Source organism: Protomyctophum parallelum (genome assembly GCF_964188405.1).
Source record: "Protomyctophum parallelum genome assembly, chromosome: 5".
Taxonomy (NCBI): domain Eukaryota; kingdom Metazoa; phylum Chordata; class Actinopteri; order Myctophiformes; family Myctophidae; genus Protomyctophum; species Protomyctophum parallelum.
This window is the reverse complement of record NC_139702.1, coordinates 38,270,603-38,284,415: the sequence shown is the minus strand read 5'-3', so window position 1 is coordinate 38,284,415 and position 13,813 is coordinate 38,270,603. Positions and strand designations below refer to the sequence as shown.

Here is a 13,813-nt window from a genome sequence, read left to right as displayed (position 1 = left end):
ATAACATTACACGAAATATGTAACATAATAAGTAGTTTTTTTTGCAGAATGGGCTGCGTGATTGCAGCCTAATGTGTATGTAACAAAAATAACAGATCTACAAGCTCACAACGTGCTGAAGCGTGATCCTATGCCCTAGGATAGGTTTGGAATGGACTCATATGCTTTATTTTTGCTACACTGCCTGTCTTTGGGCATTAGACTCACTATTGCGCTGAATAATTGTTATATAGCTAGGCCTTGAAATTGTGATAAATATTATGGAAATGTTTTGCAAATTCATTGCTGAAAATGTGTGGGAACCCGGTTGACACCAAAATTCCAAACACACATGAGAGTTAACCGTGTTCTCCAAAACAGGGCCCTTAAACCACTGTAGTCTTACAGAACTGGACTTGAGTTACGACTGTACTTCTTAGACCACGTTTTATGTCGACACCAGATCTCAGAAAGGTTTTAGCCTGGAATGACATGCCTAAAATAGGGACGCCAGGTTGAAAGTACTTAAATGATGGCCATATGTGACATATTGTGTTGCAGGGTACTCTCAAGGTGAAGACAGTAGAGAACCTGGAGAAGTTTGTTGTGAAAGATGTAAGTACAAGATGTGCTACAATTTGACTGACTTTTGAGGAGTCTTGTCTTAGTTGTCTATTTCTTTTACCCTTGTCTTTCATTCTTGTCTCTGTGTTTAACTCTCGCTCTCTCTTTCGCTTTCTCTGTCTGTCTTTCTCACCCCCAACCTAGGGAAAACTGCCTCTTCTCCTCAGTCGAATGAATGAAGTTGCCAAGGTCTTCCTGGCTACCAACAGTGACTACCAATACACCGACGTGAGTATGAATTATCTTACTGTCAGACAAGACAAGAAGAATATGGTCCAAAAATGATAGGGTTTGGGGGTTTCCGAGAGGTGCATAAACAGTGGATCACTTGAATACTCTCTAGGAAACGGCTGCAGGATTTGTTGCTGTTCCACATCCAGAGGCCTTTCATCTGAAATGACAGCTTACTTGTGTTTGTTTTTCTTCTCAGAAAATCATGACCTACCTGTTTGACTTCCCGCACGGCCCAAAGGTGAGACTTTTTTTTTTCAATAATATTTTTATAGATTTTTCATTTTATGATGATGACAAAACAAAAACAAACAGAGAGCTCAGCTCAGACAGGTTGCAGAACAAAGGACACAGACATACACATAGCTACATCGGACCATAAAATAAAAAATAATAAACAAATATATATACCGGTGTATATATATGGACACATTGTTTGGTTCTTGAGTCTGACAGTCTGTGGATGGGTGAACAACTACACTGAGAAAATTAAATAAAAAATAAGACGGTAACAGTATTAATACCCACAGCAGTGGGTATTAAGGTTAGCGGTATCGCTAACTATATCTATATTTTATAGAAGGCATCTGTTGTGGAGCGTAGCAGACAGGTTGTCAATCTTTCTTTGTTGGCGGTTTCTCATTAATTAAGAATATTTTTCCTAGCAGCATGAGTTAAAGTGAGACTAACTCTTTTTCTGCTCTTGTTTGGTAAATAATGGATCATGTTCCATGCGTGCATGTTTTGCATATTTTCAGTTTGACTGAATATGCATTTGAACGTATGAAGCCCAATTTATACATTCATTGTATGACCATGTTGCATGCCGCACGTGGCTGAGCTACAAGCTTTCCACTCGCTGTGAGCTTGTAGATCGGCTGTGTTCGCCAGCGTGACACTGTCGGAAATCATGCAGATTTTTGCCTCATTGTTTAATGAGTGATTATTATTATTACCCACTGCAGCATGGCATGGCCCACCGGCCATGGCAGTCCTACTTTGACTTGATCCTTGTGGACGCCAGGAAGCCTCTGTTCTTTGCGGAGGGCACAGTGCTCAGACAGGTGGACACGGTGAGCAATAACCACACACGCACACACGCACGCTCACACGCACACGCACACACACACACACACACACACACACACACACACACACACACACACACACACACACACACACACACACACACGCAAGCACACACTGAACAGACGCAGCTGCACAGAACACCATGCCCCCTGCAAAAAAACCCTAAAAAAACCACAGAGCCTCTTTGAAGTGCTCCCGTGCATGAGCAATGGTTGCTTTGAACTCGATACATTACCGATTAGTTTACAGGATTGAGAGCAGAAAGAGAGCAGAAGAGAAACATATGAGAGAAATACAAAAGAAAGATTCGTAATGTAACCTAATACATAAACTAATCAATGACATGATTGTGGTATAGCGCTTGGCTAAAACATTTTCTTCAAATGAGATGAGCTCTATGTGTGACCATGAAACTGGTCTCTCCTGTCAGTCTCTCCCGTTAACAATACCATGCATTTCTTGTCCATTTCAGATATCAGGGCGACTGAAGATAGGGACTTACACAGGGCCACTGCAACATGGCATTGTCTATTCTGGTGGTAAGACTGAAACACACTGATTGTTTGTATGTACCTGACCACACAATGTGCATTACATTCACCCATTCACACACTAATGGCAATAGGACACCATGCAAGGCGACCCTAACTGCTCATCTGGAGCAGTTAGGGTCCAGTGTCTTGCTCAGCACTAACTCAGTGGTGGGGATCGAACCGGAACATTCTAATTAGTAAGTAAGTACATTTTATTTATATAGCACTTCTCACAGAGAAAACTCAAAGTGCTTTACATGCAGACAAAACAAAGACAAGCTAAATACAACAGAGTAGTACTGAACAAAAAACTGGCACATACAATTGATCTAAAAAAAAAGAGAGAGAAAAAACAAAGCAGCAAAATAACAACACACACATGGGAAAACATCATGTAACATCTGGGAATGCTTGTGCAAATAGCAGAGTTTTGAGTTTGTTCTTAAAAATCTCCACCGAGGCTGCAGATCTCAACACCTGCGGAAGAGCATTCCACAGTGTGGGCGCTACAACCTGAAAGGCTCTGTCACCTTTTGTTTTGTGTTTGGTGTTCAGACCCTGATCAGCAGACCTTAGGGCCCTCTCTGGCACGTAACGTTGGACTAGGTCAGTTAAATATAATGGAGCCTGGCCGTGTAGAGCTCTATAGGTGAGCACCAGGACCTTAAAGGTTTCATGACATTCATTTTCATTTATTTAAATTTTTCGTTTTTCTTTTAGGTCTTGTGACCTCAATTACATCCAAAAAACCTGAACTTTTTTCTGTGTTCTGGAGCTTTCTCTGGGGTTTGAAAGTCTTTCTGACATCTGCTGGCAAATCCCATTGACACCACAGAAAATCTACTGAATGTTAAAAGTTCAGTTTTTTTGGGTGCAATTGAGCTCAGAAAACCTAAAAGAAATAAGACAATCTTTTTTTCTTTTATGTCACAATCCCTTTAAAACGAACCCTGAATTTTACCGGAAGCCAGTGTAAGGAGGCTAGGACTGTGGTGATGTGGCACCTTCTACTGGTCCTGGTTTAGCAGTTTGGCTGCAGCATTTTGAATTAACTGGAGGAGATCCATGGTTGTTTTGATTAGGCATTCTAATTAAAAGGGGGGGCCGCTCTACCTCCTGAGCCACTGATTGATCGATCCACTTCCGATGTGATTGTGTATCTATCTTTGTACTGTTTCTTAATCACTTAAGTCCTACAGTATATACTTCACCATATAGAAGATAGCCACTCTACAAGCTCACAACGCATCACGATACATTTCTGAGAATTATGAGGGCTGAGGGGAAATATTCTTTTGAAAGATTTTTCTTTTTTTTTTTAATTATTGTTACCTGTAACAACATGCCCAAAATTGGACACCAGGTTGTGGTTAAATGCAATGTAACCACTTTCCAGTAATTACATTACTAAACCCCAAGAAATTACCTCTGGCCACAGAAGATCACAGGAGCTACTGAATGTGAAGGTAGAGGTACTAGGGGGATGCCATACTGTGTGTCGTAGGCTCAATATGTCAGTTTGTCACCTCCTCCTTCACATTCAATAGATCCCGTGATCTTTTCTGGCCAGATATAATTTCCTGGGGTCTAGTAGGACTAGTCTAGTAAATAATTAAAACATAAATCGCTATAACATTTTGTAAAACAATTTTTTTTAGCCCCATGTTCGAATGCCCCCCCAAATTAACACTCATGTTTTACTTTCTCTAATAACAACTAAACCTAAAACATGAACCTTGGTTGAAAAAAAGTTGTCCTTGTCACCTATTGCCAGGCTCTTCAGACATTGTATGTGATTTACTGGGGGCCAAGGGTAAGGACATCGTTTACATCGGGGACCACATCTTCGGAGACATCCTCAAGTCCAAGAAGCGCCAGGGCTGGAGGACCTTCTTGGTGATACCCGAGCTGGCCCAGGAGTTGCATGTTTGGACCGACAAGAGCTGTGAGCCTGCATGCACCTACATACAGTACACACAGACATGAACCTTCCAGATAAACTGCGTACAGCAGGGGTACTCAACTAGAAATGCTGAAAGTCCACAAATCATTTTTGAATAAGACGATGGTCCGGTCCCATGCGCACACACAAATATTATTACGGGTCGCGGGCCAACCCTTTGCCCCCACCCCTAGAAATGCTTATGTCAAATTGGGTCATCTCCTAACCAACCAATACTGGGGTGCAGAGTATGAAAATACACATTTTTCACACCAAAAATGCACAGCAAATATTTAGAAGAGGTATTGTGTTGAGGCACAAAGAACACTTATTTTGTCCCTGCTTAATAAGATAAATAGCCTCTTTAAGAGAAATAGCACATTTGGTTCCCAAGACTTTGTCCACTGAGGTTTAACAATCCCAACACATCTTCAACTAGAAAAAGTGCCCCTCGGGGCACAGGTTTCCACCAGGGCAGGTCAGGTTGTGGCCTCCTAGTGGCGCGATAATAAGCCAATGTGAAAAGGGTGCCATTTCTTCTTATGCCTATGATGGCAATTGGATGATTTGAGGCATTTTGTTCCAAAAATGTGTTTAGCAAAAATCCACCTGTTGGTGGCACTATAACAGGCCAATGTGAAAAGGGTGGGATGTATTCCTCAGCCTAGTAGGAAAGTGCGTGAAAGATTTCATGTAAATTGCACGCTGCGTTAATGGTTTGAAGCTTTTTGTTAAAACGGGCCAGTCCTGCAAACTTTGAAAGCCAATTAGGATGGAATATGAAATATAGGGCAGATCCGTCTTGAGCACATGACTATAGAGACACTCTAACGATTTGCGGGATTTTTGGACAAAATCTGGAGGAGTACTAGCGAAAAAGGTGTTTTACAAAAGTGAATGTGTGACTGCAACCCCAGCAAACAGCCAGTCAGCGCAACATTGTCATGACTCATGACATGCCGGCCCATAATACACAGGGATACACGCGCACACACATGCACACAGTCAGTCGGTCCACATTCAGAGTGATGCGTTGCTTTTCATACAGTGAAACGCACACACACACACTTATAGATCCCGTCCTATTAATTTCAAAGTGCTTGTATGCAGGGCGCGCGTGTCCTTTCATGGACCGCGGTCTGCCTCTTGAGGACTACTTGCAAGCAAATCAACTTATGAAATGAGTAATTGTTAATCACATAGTTGTTGAATGCAATGTCATATTCGCTCGCATACATATTTAGTCAGCCGCATGCACAGACACAGGTGCACGCACAGGTACATGCCAATGCGAGATGGGATTAAAGATTCAACTGGAATGTAAACCTTTGTGATGATGTGCGGGGAGAGAGATTCACTATGCCTTCCATATCGTTCACAGCTTTATTCGAGGAACTGCAGGGGCTGGACATTTTCCTGGCTGAGCTTTACAAGTGAGTAGGACGAACTTTTTAACTGTTTCCCACCTCTGGCCCAATGACCCAATGACCCTCTCATATATCATTGAACCCTTATTTCTTCTCTCTGCACTATCAGCACCGACCTTGTGTTTGTATGCACTTGCGTGCGTGCGCGTGCACATAATGTATGTGAGAGAGAATAACCTTTTTTTTTTGCCTTCAGGGTAAAGTCTAAAGTGTTGGCTCTTGCAGGCAACTTGATAACTGGTTTCACTGGCCTATTAACCTCAGCTCACCTACAGTATTACAGCACTTTTTGTTTAGTACACTGATGTCATTGCACTCTTTCTTTCTGTCTTTGTCCCTGATCCCCTCTGCTAATCCTCCTCTAGGCACCTGGACAGCAGTAGCAATGAGAGACCAGACATCAGCGCTATCCAGAGAAGAGTCAAGGTACTGTTCAACAAAATGTCCCACTGCCATGTTTAGATGTTGTTCCATAGTCCAAAGGATTGGCACACTCAACTCAAAGGACTTTGGTTGCGGATTCTAAACAATACATAATCACAAAATGAACATCTTTACCGTACAATATAGTTTTCATGGTTTTAAGGCTTAAGGGCAGTTAGCAGTTAGCAGTCACAAAAGTGTTCTGAAAGCATTTCTAAAACTTTCTGAAAGCCTGACAAAGGCCTTCTGGCTTTCGCCAGCATTAATGAAGGCCATAAAGGTCGAAACGCGTTCGTTTTGTGACTGCTGCTGTGACTCATTAAAGCATATTTTGTTAGTAAGGATGTTCCTTTTGTTATTATTGATGTTGTACAGCCATTCATGGTGATACAACTCCTTTTTATGTTTCATGCAATTGATGACCTCTCACTGATTGTTGTCTGATATGCTGTTTTATTGACAAAGATCAGAAGATACAGTGACATGGTTTAAGAAACACCCCCAACTCACTCAGATCATACTGTATTGAATGCCCTATGTTTAGAGAGTCATTACAGGTGGTGGTGGGAGGGGGGGGGGTCATAACAGCTAGAAACTATAATGTTGGAAGTACGTCCTTACTAGTCTCTGGATAAGTAGCATAATTTTATAGATTATTAGCTAAATGGCTGGAAGATCAAATTTAGCCAAGGCATACTTTTTACATTATGCCTCACATTGATTGAATATCTTTAGACACATTTTCATTAATCCCATTAATTATTACATTTATTCATGTACTTTTTCCCCTGTGTTCGGGTATCTCAGTTGATAGAGCACTCGCCTTTGGACCACAAGGTTCTGGGTTCGATCCCGGGGCACCGCCAACTCAGCGTATGAGTAGCACGGCGGTAAGTAGTACTGGGAGCTGATGGTAGGTGTGGTATTCCACCTCAGCAATCCATCTCCCAGGGGTTGTAAAGGAGATAGACACCCTCGCTGGTTGGCCGATACCGACAATAAGCCATCCCAACTTTACTTAAAAGACTACTTCACCCCCCCAAAAAATATTTATTTTCTACCACTTACACAAGCCATGAAACCTTGAAGTCATGGAGATTCTTATTTTTGTTTTGGTCACATTCCTAAGCCAATAATTTGATGACTGGCGGAGTCTCTGTCTCCTCAAATTATTAGAATGCGACAAAAACACAAGAATCTCCATGAATCAAAGGCTTCGTCGGGTGATAGGCATTCTCATTTATTAAAACAATAAAAAAAACACTCACAAAGAGTCACTTTACAAACTAGAAACATCTAACAAAGAAGACAAACCGCTCAGCCAACAACAAATGACTTAGTACACACAAAGACTTATTGTCTTACTCACTTTGAAGCAGAATAAATCGGGTAATGAAATAACGACAGGACGTGGTTAGAGCATCTCAGAGATAAGGGCAGCATTCAAAGACGATTCAGCTTGCCCTGAAGCTCTTTGGTTATAGTCTTTAGTTCACCATATCCTCTCCACCTCTTCCTTCTCCTTCAGAAAGTCACCCATGACATGGACATGTGCTACGGTATGATGGGAAGCCTTTTCCGCAGCGGCTCCAGACAGACCCTGTTTGCTTCCCAGGTCATGCGCTATGCTGACCTGTACGCGGCTTCCTTCATCAATCTGCTCTACTATCCCTTCAGCTATCTCTTCAGAGCTGCACATGTACTGGTACGTACAGTTCTCCTGTTGGATTACAAATCATGGATGCCATAATGTCTTCATATCTTATTACTGGTTCCAATACCTCTGAACGCCTACACATAAAAAAAAATCACACCAGTGTGAACCAAGTGGTGCAACTCCCGTCTATTGGTTCTCTGTATCGTTCCAATTTGTATCATTCCAATTTCTTCTCTGTATCGTTCCAATTTCTTCTCTGTATCGTTTGCGTCCAGCAGGTGGCAGCCATGTCACATACTTCTCTCGTTCCAATTTCACGCATGCGCACACCACTCGTGCTCACACAGGTACACAAACAGGTACATGGACATTGCATGCTGGATGTAGAAGTGGTTGCACCACTTAAAAAAGTGTTTCTCTGCGAAAACTTTGGAGAAATCGTCGAAGTGCCACAAAGTGCAATCAACAGCGGGTGCACACACACACACACACACACACACACACACACACACACACACACACACACACACACACACACACACACACACACACACACACACGCTATAGAATAGATAATAATTGTTATTTTTAAGGTAAGATAAACCTTTATTCCCAGTCTCTTGTGTCACGCTCATTTCTTTTGCCCTCTCTCCCTCGCTCCCACCCTCTTTTCCCAGATGCCTCATGAGTCAACGGTGGAGCACGCCCACGTAGACAACATAGACATGGAGTCCCCCATGGCCACACGCAACCGCACCCACTGCATTGACTGCAAGGAACTAGAGTGCAAGCGGAGCCAATTGACCCGCTCCATCAGTGAAATCAAGCCCCCCAATCTATTCCCGCTGACCCCCCAAGAGATCACTCACTGCCACGATGAGGATGACGATGAAGAAGAAGAAGAAGAGGAGGAGGAATAAGTAGGAAGACGAGAAGTGAGCCATATCCGATTCCTGCCTTTGCAAGCTTTCCTAATGGAGGTTGATGTCGCTCAAGAGCGAGACAAAATTGATTGGCCAAGGGAGGCATATTTCCGGAATGAACAAGTAATGGGAAATTTGGGTGGTTTGGGATCTCTCTTTTTTTTTTCATGGAGATTTATGTCGAAAAAAGAAACTGCAATATTGTTCTGATGATTTCCGAAGTATAAAGGACCAAGAGTTTAGGCTTAAAGTTCATCTGTCAGTATGTGACAATGTGCATGCTTGGTCCACTAAAATCACACAGTTGCCCCTGCTTTCCTAGTTTTATTTTGGGGTAGATGTTTATTATATTTTATTTTATTTTAACTTTTTGCGATTAAATATTATTTTAGCAGACCTCTGAAAAAAATGGAAGAAACAATCTTTCTTGAACGGACTCTTAGGGATGTACTGTAACACGTTTTGGTTACATTGTAGGCCTACAGTGTAGACAGTATACTATGGGGTGCAAAGGTTAATCAAACTAATCAACATTTGACCATAGAAAAATAAGGATTCTTTTTCATAATAATATAGGCGAACATTAACGGTGTTGTGGGCTTGTACTGTAGATCATCTATTTTAGCTTTTTTTTCTCCACGATATATAAAGTAGCCACAATTAATTCAAAAAACGACATAAAAAATAACATGCTTCTTGATTATTCAATTTCAAGTTATTGATGGAATAATCACTAAGCACATAATTGGTAGGTGCAGCCCTAGTATACTGTAGAATTTGTACTGTAGTTCCACAGCAGACTTACCTTGTCAAGAACAGTATGTACTTTATGACTTCTTGTTGCTGTAAACCCCTTTTGAAATGAGAAACACACTTGACATCAGCCTTCTGACCATGGTGCTGAAAGAACATGCACATTATATTGAGCTATTTGAACGCTGGTTTTCCCATTATGCAAACAATGGTCCAATTTCCTTCCTAACATGTTTTATTTTGTTTGTTTCTTGTCATTGTAGAAGAATAAGTGTGTGTGTGTGTGTGTGTGTGTGTGTGTGTGTGTGTGTGTGTGTGTGTGTGTGTGTGTGAGATTCAGTCAGTCAGTCAGTCAGTCAGTCAGTCCTTTGCCAAAGTAGACTTGTATCATCCACAATGATTGTAAGCATAAGAATATCTTGTTCTAGCAGGATGTGTGTGTACTGTGTAGATTCGGGTGGTCCAAACTAAGCACAAGTTTGATTGTGGATGTTTATGCCCGCGTTGAGACAGATCAATAAAGCATTTTGTATAAAACTTGGTTAGAGGAACACAAAATGTGATGATGAGTGCATGGTTCAACTGACATTTTGAAAGGAACTGGTCATATGGTCTGTTCGTTCTTGAAGTACAGTACGCTACTGTAATTTAGCTATCCAGAGAATGGCTTCAGCCTTAGGCCTTCTCTTCACGTTTGCACTATGTAATGCAATGTATGATAAGGTGTGAAAACTTGTAACGGAGCTCATTCTACAGCATGTGCACATAACATGCAGGGCTTCTTTTGCTGAATATAAGCTTGGTTATTCAGGACACTTGAAACATGATTTCTTTTTTGGTTGTACATGATCAATGCCATGGCAGAGATTCATGATGTGAGAAGTGTTCTAGCTGAGGGTGTGTCTGTCTTTCTCTTTCTCTCTCTTCTCTCTCTCTCTCTCTCTCTCTCTCTCTTAAACAAGAGCGTATCATAAGAACAAGTGGCCTTGATTTGGAAAGGAGATTGTGCTTATTGGTGGCTTGTGGCATGGTTCTTTACGTTATAGGTTGGTAGGTTGTACTGTATAAAAAGTAGGACTTGGATCTGTCCGCTAATGTCAATCCTTTGGCTTTAGACAAGGCTACTAGGATGTAAACATCATTGAACTGACTTGCTTAGACCTTGATGTAGGGTTGGAGTTAGGCAAGGTTAGGCTGCTCCAGATAGGCGCTGGTTGTGGCTGCATAAACTTCGTCTCTGGGGCGTCTGTATCTCGGGGGAAGGCAAGCTTCCGCGTGCGCCACAGAAGGGGACGTTCGGTAGGCCAATCAGAGGCAATGTAAACATTTGTTTTCTCATGTCAATACAGCTCATTTGAATTGATAAGTCCCGGCAGAGTGCCTTCCGCACTTCCGCTTTCCGCCTTCCCTACGATACAGGTCGATCCAATGAACTGCAGCGATGAGGTTTTTATATCTATGGTTAGCAGCAGAGGTGAACAGCACTGGTATTAAGCTATAGCAGTGATACTTTGTGGAGTAATTGTGGAGAGGTGTTAGATTTCTACACACTGTGAAGAGAGTACCAGGTTCCGTGTCGGTTGGAGTTAGGTTATAGAGTTAAGCCTAATTTCGATGTCATCGTACGATTGTGTCGCTTGCCAAAAATGACCTGCTATGGTTAGGGTTTCGCCGACGTGTTGTGAGTTGTAGGTCGGCTATTTTCAGTGTGTGACACCGACTATCGGTATAGATCAGGCATGAATTAGGCTTTAAACTTTCATAGGTTTAGTACTTTCAGAACTGGAATGAGGATGTCCAGTCTTAGAATCCGTAAACACTTTGGCTATTCCAGTTCCAACAAAACACCCTGAAAATATTGTGGGACTCAAAACGTATTCAACGTAATCCTGGTAATGTCCACTTCCTATTCCCATGTCCTACCTCCTCAGTGGTAATAATATGCACTAGTAGGACAAGATAACTGCCAGCAACTTGACTTCATGGAATAGATATATTTTTTCCTTTGCGCAATATCAAATGTGTACTATGTTTAAGATTTCACTTTACATTTACTAGTTCTGTTTTGTAATAGATCTTAGATTGGTCTGTTGATTTGGGCCAATGATGGTAAGGAACTATTTTGGCTCTTTTGGTTTAGCTTGACAAGGGGTAGAAGAAGGAATATGTCTGTGTTTAAGTTTAACCGTGGGTCTATGTAACAATTTAATCAGTAGAATATAGCAGAGAGAATTATATTACAATAGTTCATTCGTTTTTTATATTATGTGAAATGTTTGTATTCCCAATATTGATTTTATGTTTTGAATATAAAATAACTGGATATGCTACTACCGTACACGAGGCAGCTGCATTGCTCATAAGAAAATAATTGGCCAGTAGCTTTTTGATCTCATTTTGAAGAAAGGTAATAGGAAAAGTTCTGAACTGATTTTCTGTGGAAGCACTGTGTCAGTTATTGTTTTTTATCTTCTAGTACAATGGATATGCATGTGCTCATTCTAAGGCTGCCTAATACAAGCAAATCCAGTATGCCACGGTTTAATGGTAGCCTTTGGTTAGACATCTATGTGGAATTCTTTTTTTTTATATAGTGAAAGCATTTTGACATTTGCAGGGTGATTTGTATAAAAAGCAAACAAACAAAAAAACCTAAAAAACATGTCATCCAGTAAATGGCTTGCAGAGCAAAGCTCTTAAGGGAAATGTGAATAGCATGTCAAGTACCGTAGATAAGAAATGGCACTTTTAATCAAAACCGAGTTTTATTTAATTTTTCTAAACATGATTCGTGATTTTTTTTATTACCTTTACAGCATTGTAAAATAAATCCACATATCCTTGACCTTTCATTCAGTAACATATTTGGCTAGATGTGGACAGCCCCTATAACACTGACTGATGAAGTTACACTATTGGTCGGTTGGTTGGTCTAACAATGAAGCCAATCGCAGAGCAATCGTCCGTCCAGGCTATGGGATGTAGTCTGTCCTGATAACCTACCCTTTCTTATAATTTGTCGCGGGGGTCAAGATATGTAGTGGTTGACTACATATCTCCAACTCTTGAATCCAGTCAGCCTGGATGATCTATTAATTGTCACAATCAAACCTCTACATGAAAACCTGAAAGTTACACCGGCCGACCAAGCTTCTTTTTCTATGATGCCCAAGAAGCAATCACATTAGAGGGTGCCAAAACTGTCATGCATTCAGTTATTTTAATTCAATAATCTTTTGTTTTGTGCCCATTACTTTATGTTCCTTTTGAACATATGTTTTGTTTCCAGATTTATTATACAGACTGTATATCTGGAAATTACATAAAAATGTACAATAAAACTATAATTTTCCATAATAATGTGTTGTTTCTTCAATGACCTTCAATGAATGTTTTTGTACGGGAACATTTTTCATGTAATGCAGTGGTTCTCAACAAGTGGTCCTTGAGGCGGTTCCAGGAGGGCCCCAGCGGAGAGTTGGTAACCATATGGACCCTTATAGATCTTTAACTCTTGACAGCGTAAAATGAAATAATAATTTGGTTTAATTTTACGACTTATTGTTAAACATCTGAATTACTTTACAATAAGTTTACACACAATTAGAGAATGTAGATTGATTGATTAAAAAAAAACCTGGGGAGAGCAACGGACTGACCACATGGCACATGCTTGGCGCTATAACAGGCCGTTCTGGAAAATTTGGGGCAGAGGTTCATGTTGGCATCCAGGGAGTGTGTGTGCAAAATTTGGCATCGACCAGGTTAACGGTGCCAGAGATTAGCTAGTAACAGACAGACGGACGGACAAACACACACGGACGGAGTGCAAAACATACTCTCTCGGTCTCCTACTAGCCCTGCCCTGGTCCAGTGCTTACAGCGAGTCTCTCTCTCTTCGGCCTGGTGGAGACAATAATGAACCTTGACCAGCAAGGGGTGTGCACCTGACACCAAGTGGTGCTAAAGCATCTGCCATTTTGGCCTCTGTTTGTTTTTGTAGTACACTGTACAGTTTGTTAATTTTATTTTTGTTTTGTACAGTATGTCAGTATGTGTTCCATGGTGACACTGACACTTGAGCACCTGCCCTCAAAGTGTCTGTGCACGCCTTGACATGAAAAGGATTGAGAACCATTGCCCTAGAAATTACTTTCGTAGTAGACGTAGTAGGCAAGTAGACACCTGCCACCATAGATACGGTATATATATAAGAAAGCTTTATTATATAT

The 13,813-nt window shown here is 41.2% G+C and overlaps 1 protein-coding gene across 2 annotated transcripts in view; it reads left to right on the top strand.

Annotated features, from left to right (window-relative positions):
• nt5c2b (5'-nucleotidase, cytosolic IIb) overlaps positions 1 to 12,935 on the top strand; it is a 35,151-nt gene extending 22,216 nt beyond the window's left edge. For both annotated transcript variants that reach the window (XM_083765280.1, XM_083765281.1), the window contains 10 exons: positions 541 to 594; positions 748 to 831; positions 1,034 to 1,075; positions 1,800 to 1,907; positions 2,396 to 2,462; positions 4,231 to 4,401; positions 5,780 to 5,831; positions 6,191 to 6,251; positions 7,777 to 7,953; positions 8,583 to 12,935. In XM_083765280.1, the coding sequence (XP_083621406.1) occupies positions 541 to 594; positions 748 to 831; positions 1,034 to 1,075; positions 1,800 to 1,907; positions 2,396 to 2,462; positions 4,231 to 4,401; positions 5,780 to 5,831; positions 6,191 to 6,251; positions 7,777 to 7,953; positions 8,583 to 8,825 (1,059 nt within the window). In that variant the 3' untranslated portion in view covers positions 8,826 to 12,935. The remainder of the gene's footprint in view (positions 1 to 540; positions 595 to 747; positions 832 to 1,033; positions 1,076 to 1,799; positions 1,908 to 2,395; positions 2,463 to 4,230; positions 4,402 to 5,779; positions 5,832 to 6,190; positions 6,252 to 7,776; positions 7,954 to 8,582) is intronic.
• Positions 12,936 to 13,813: the final 878 nt, after the last annotated feature.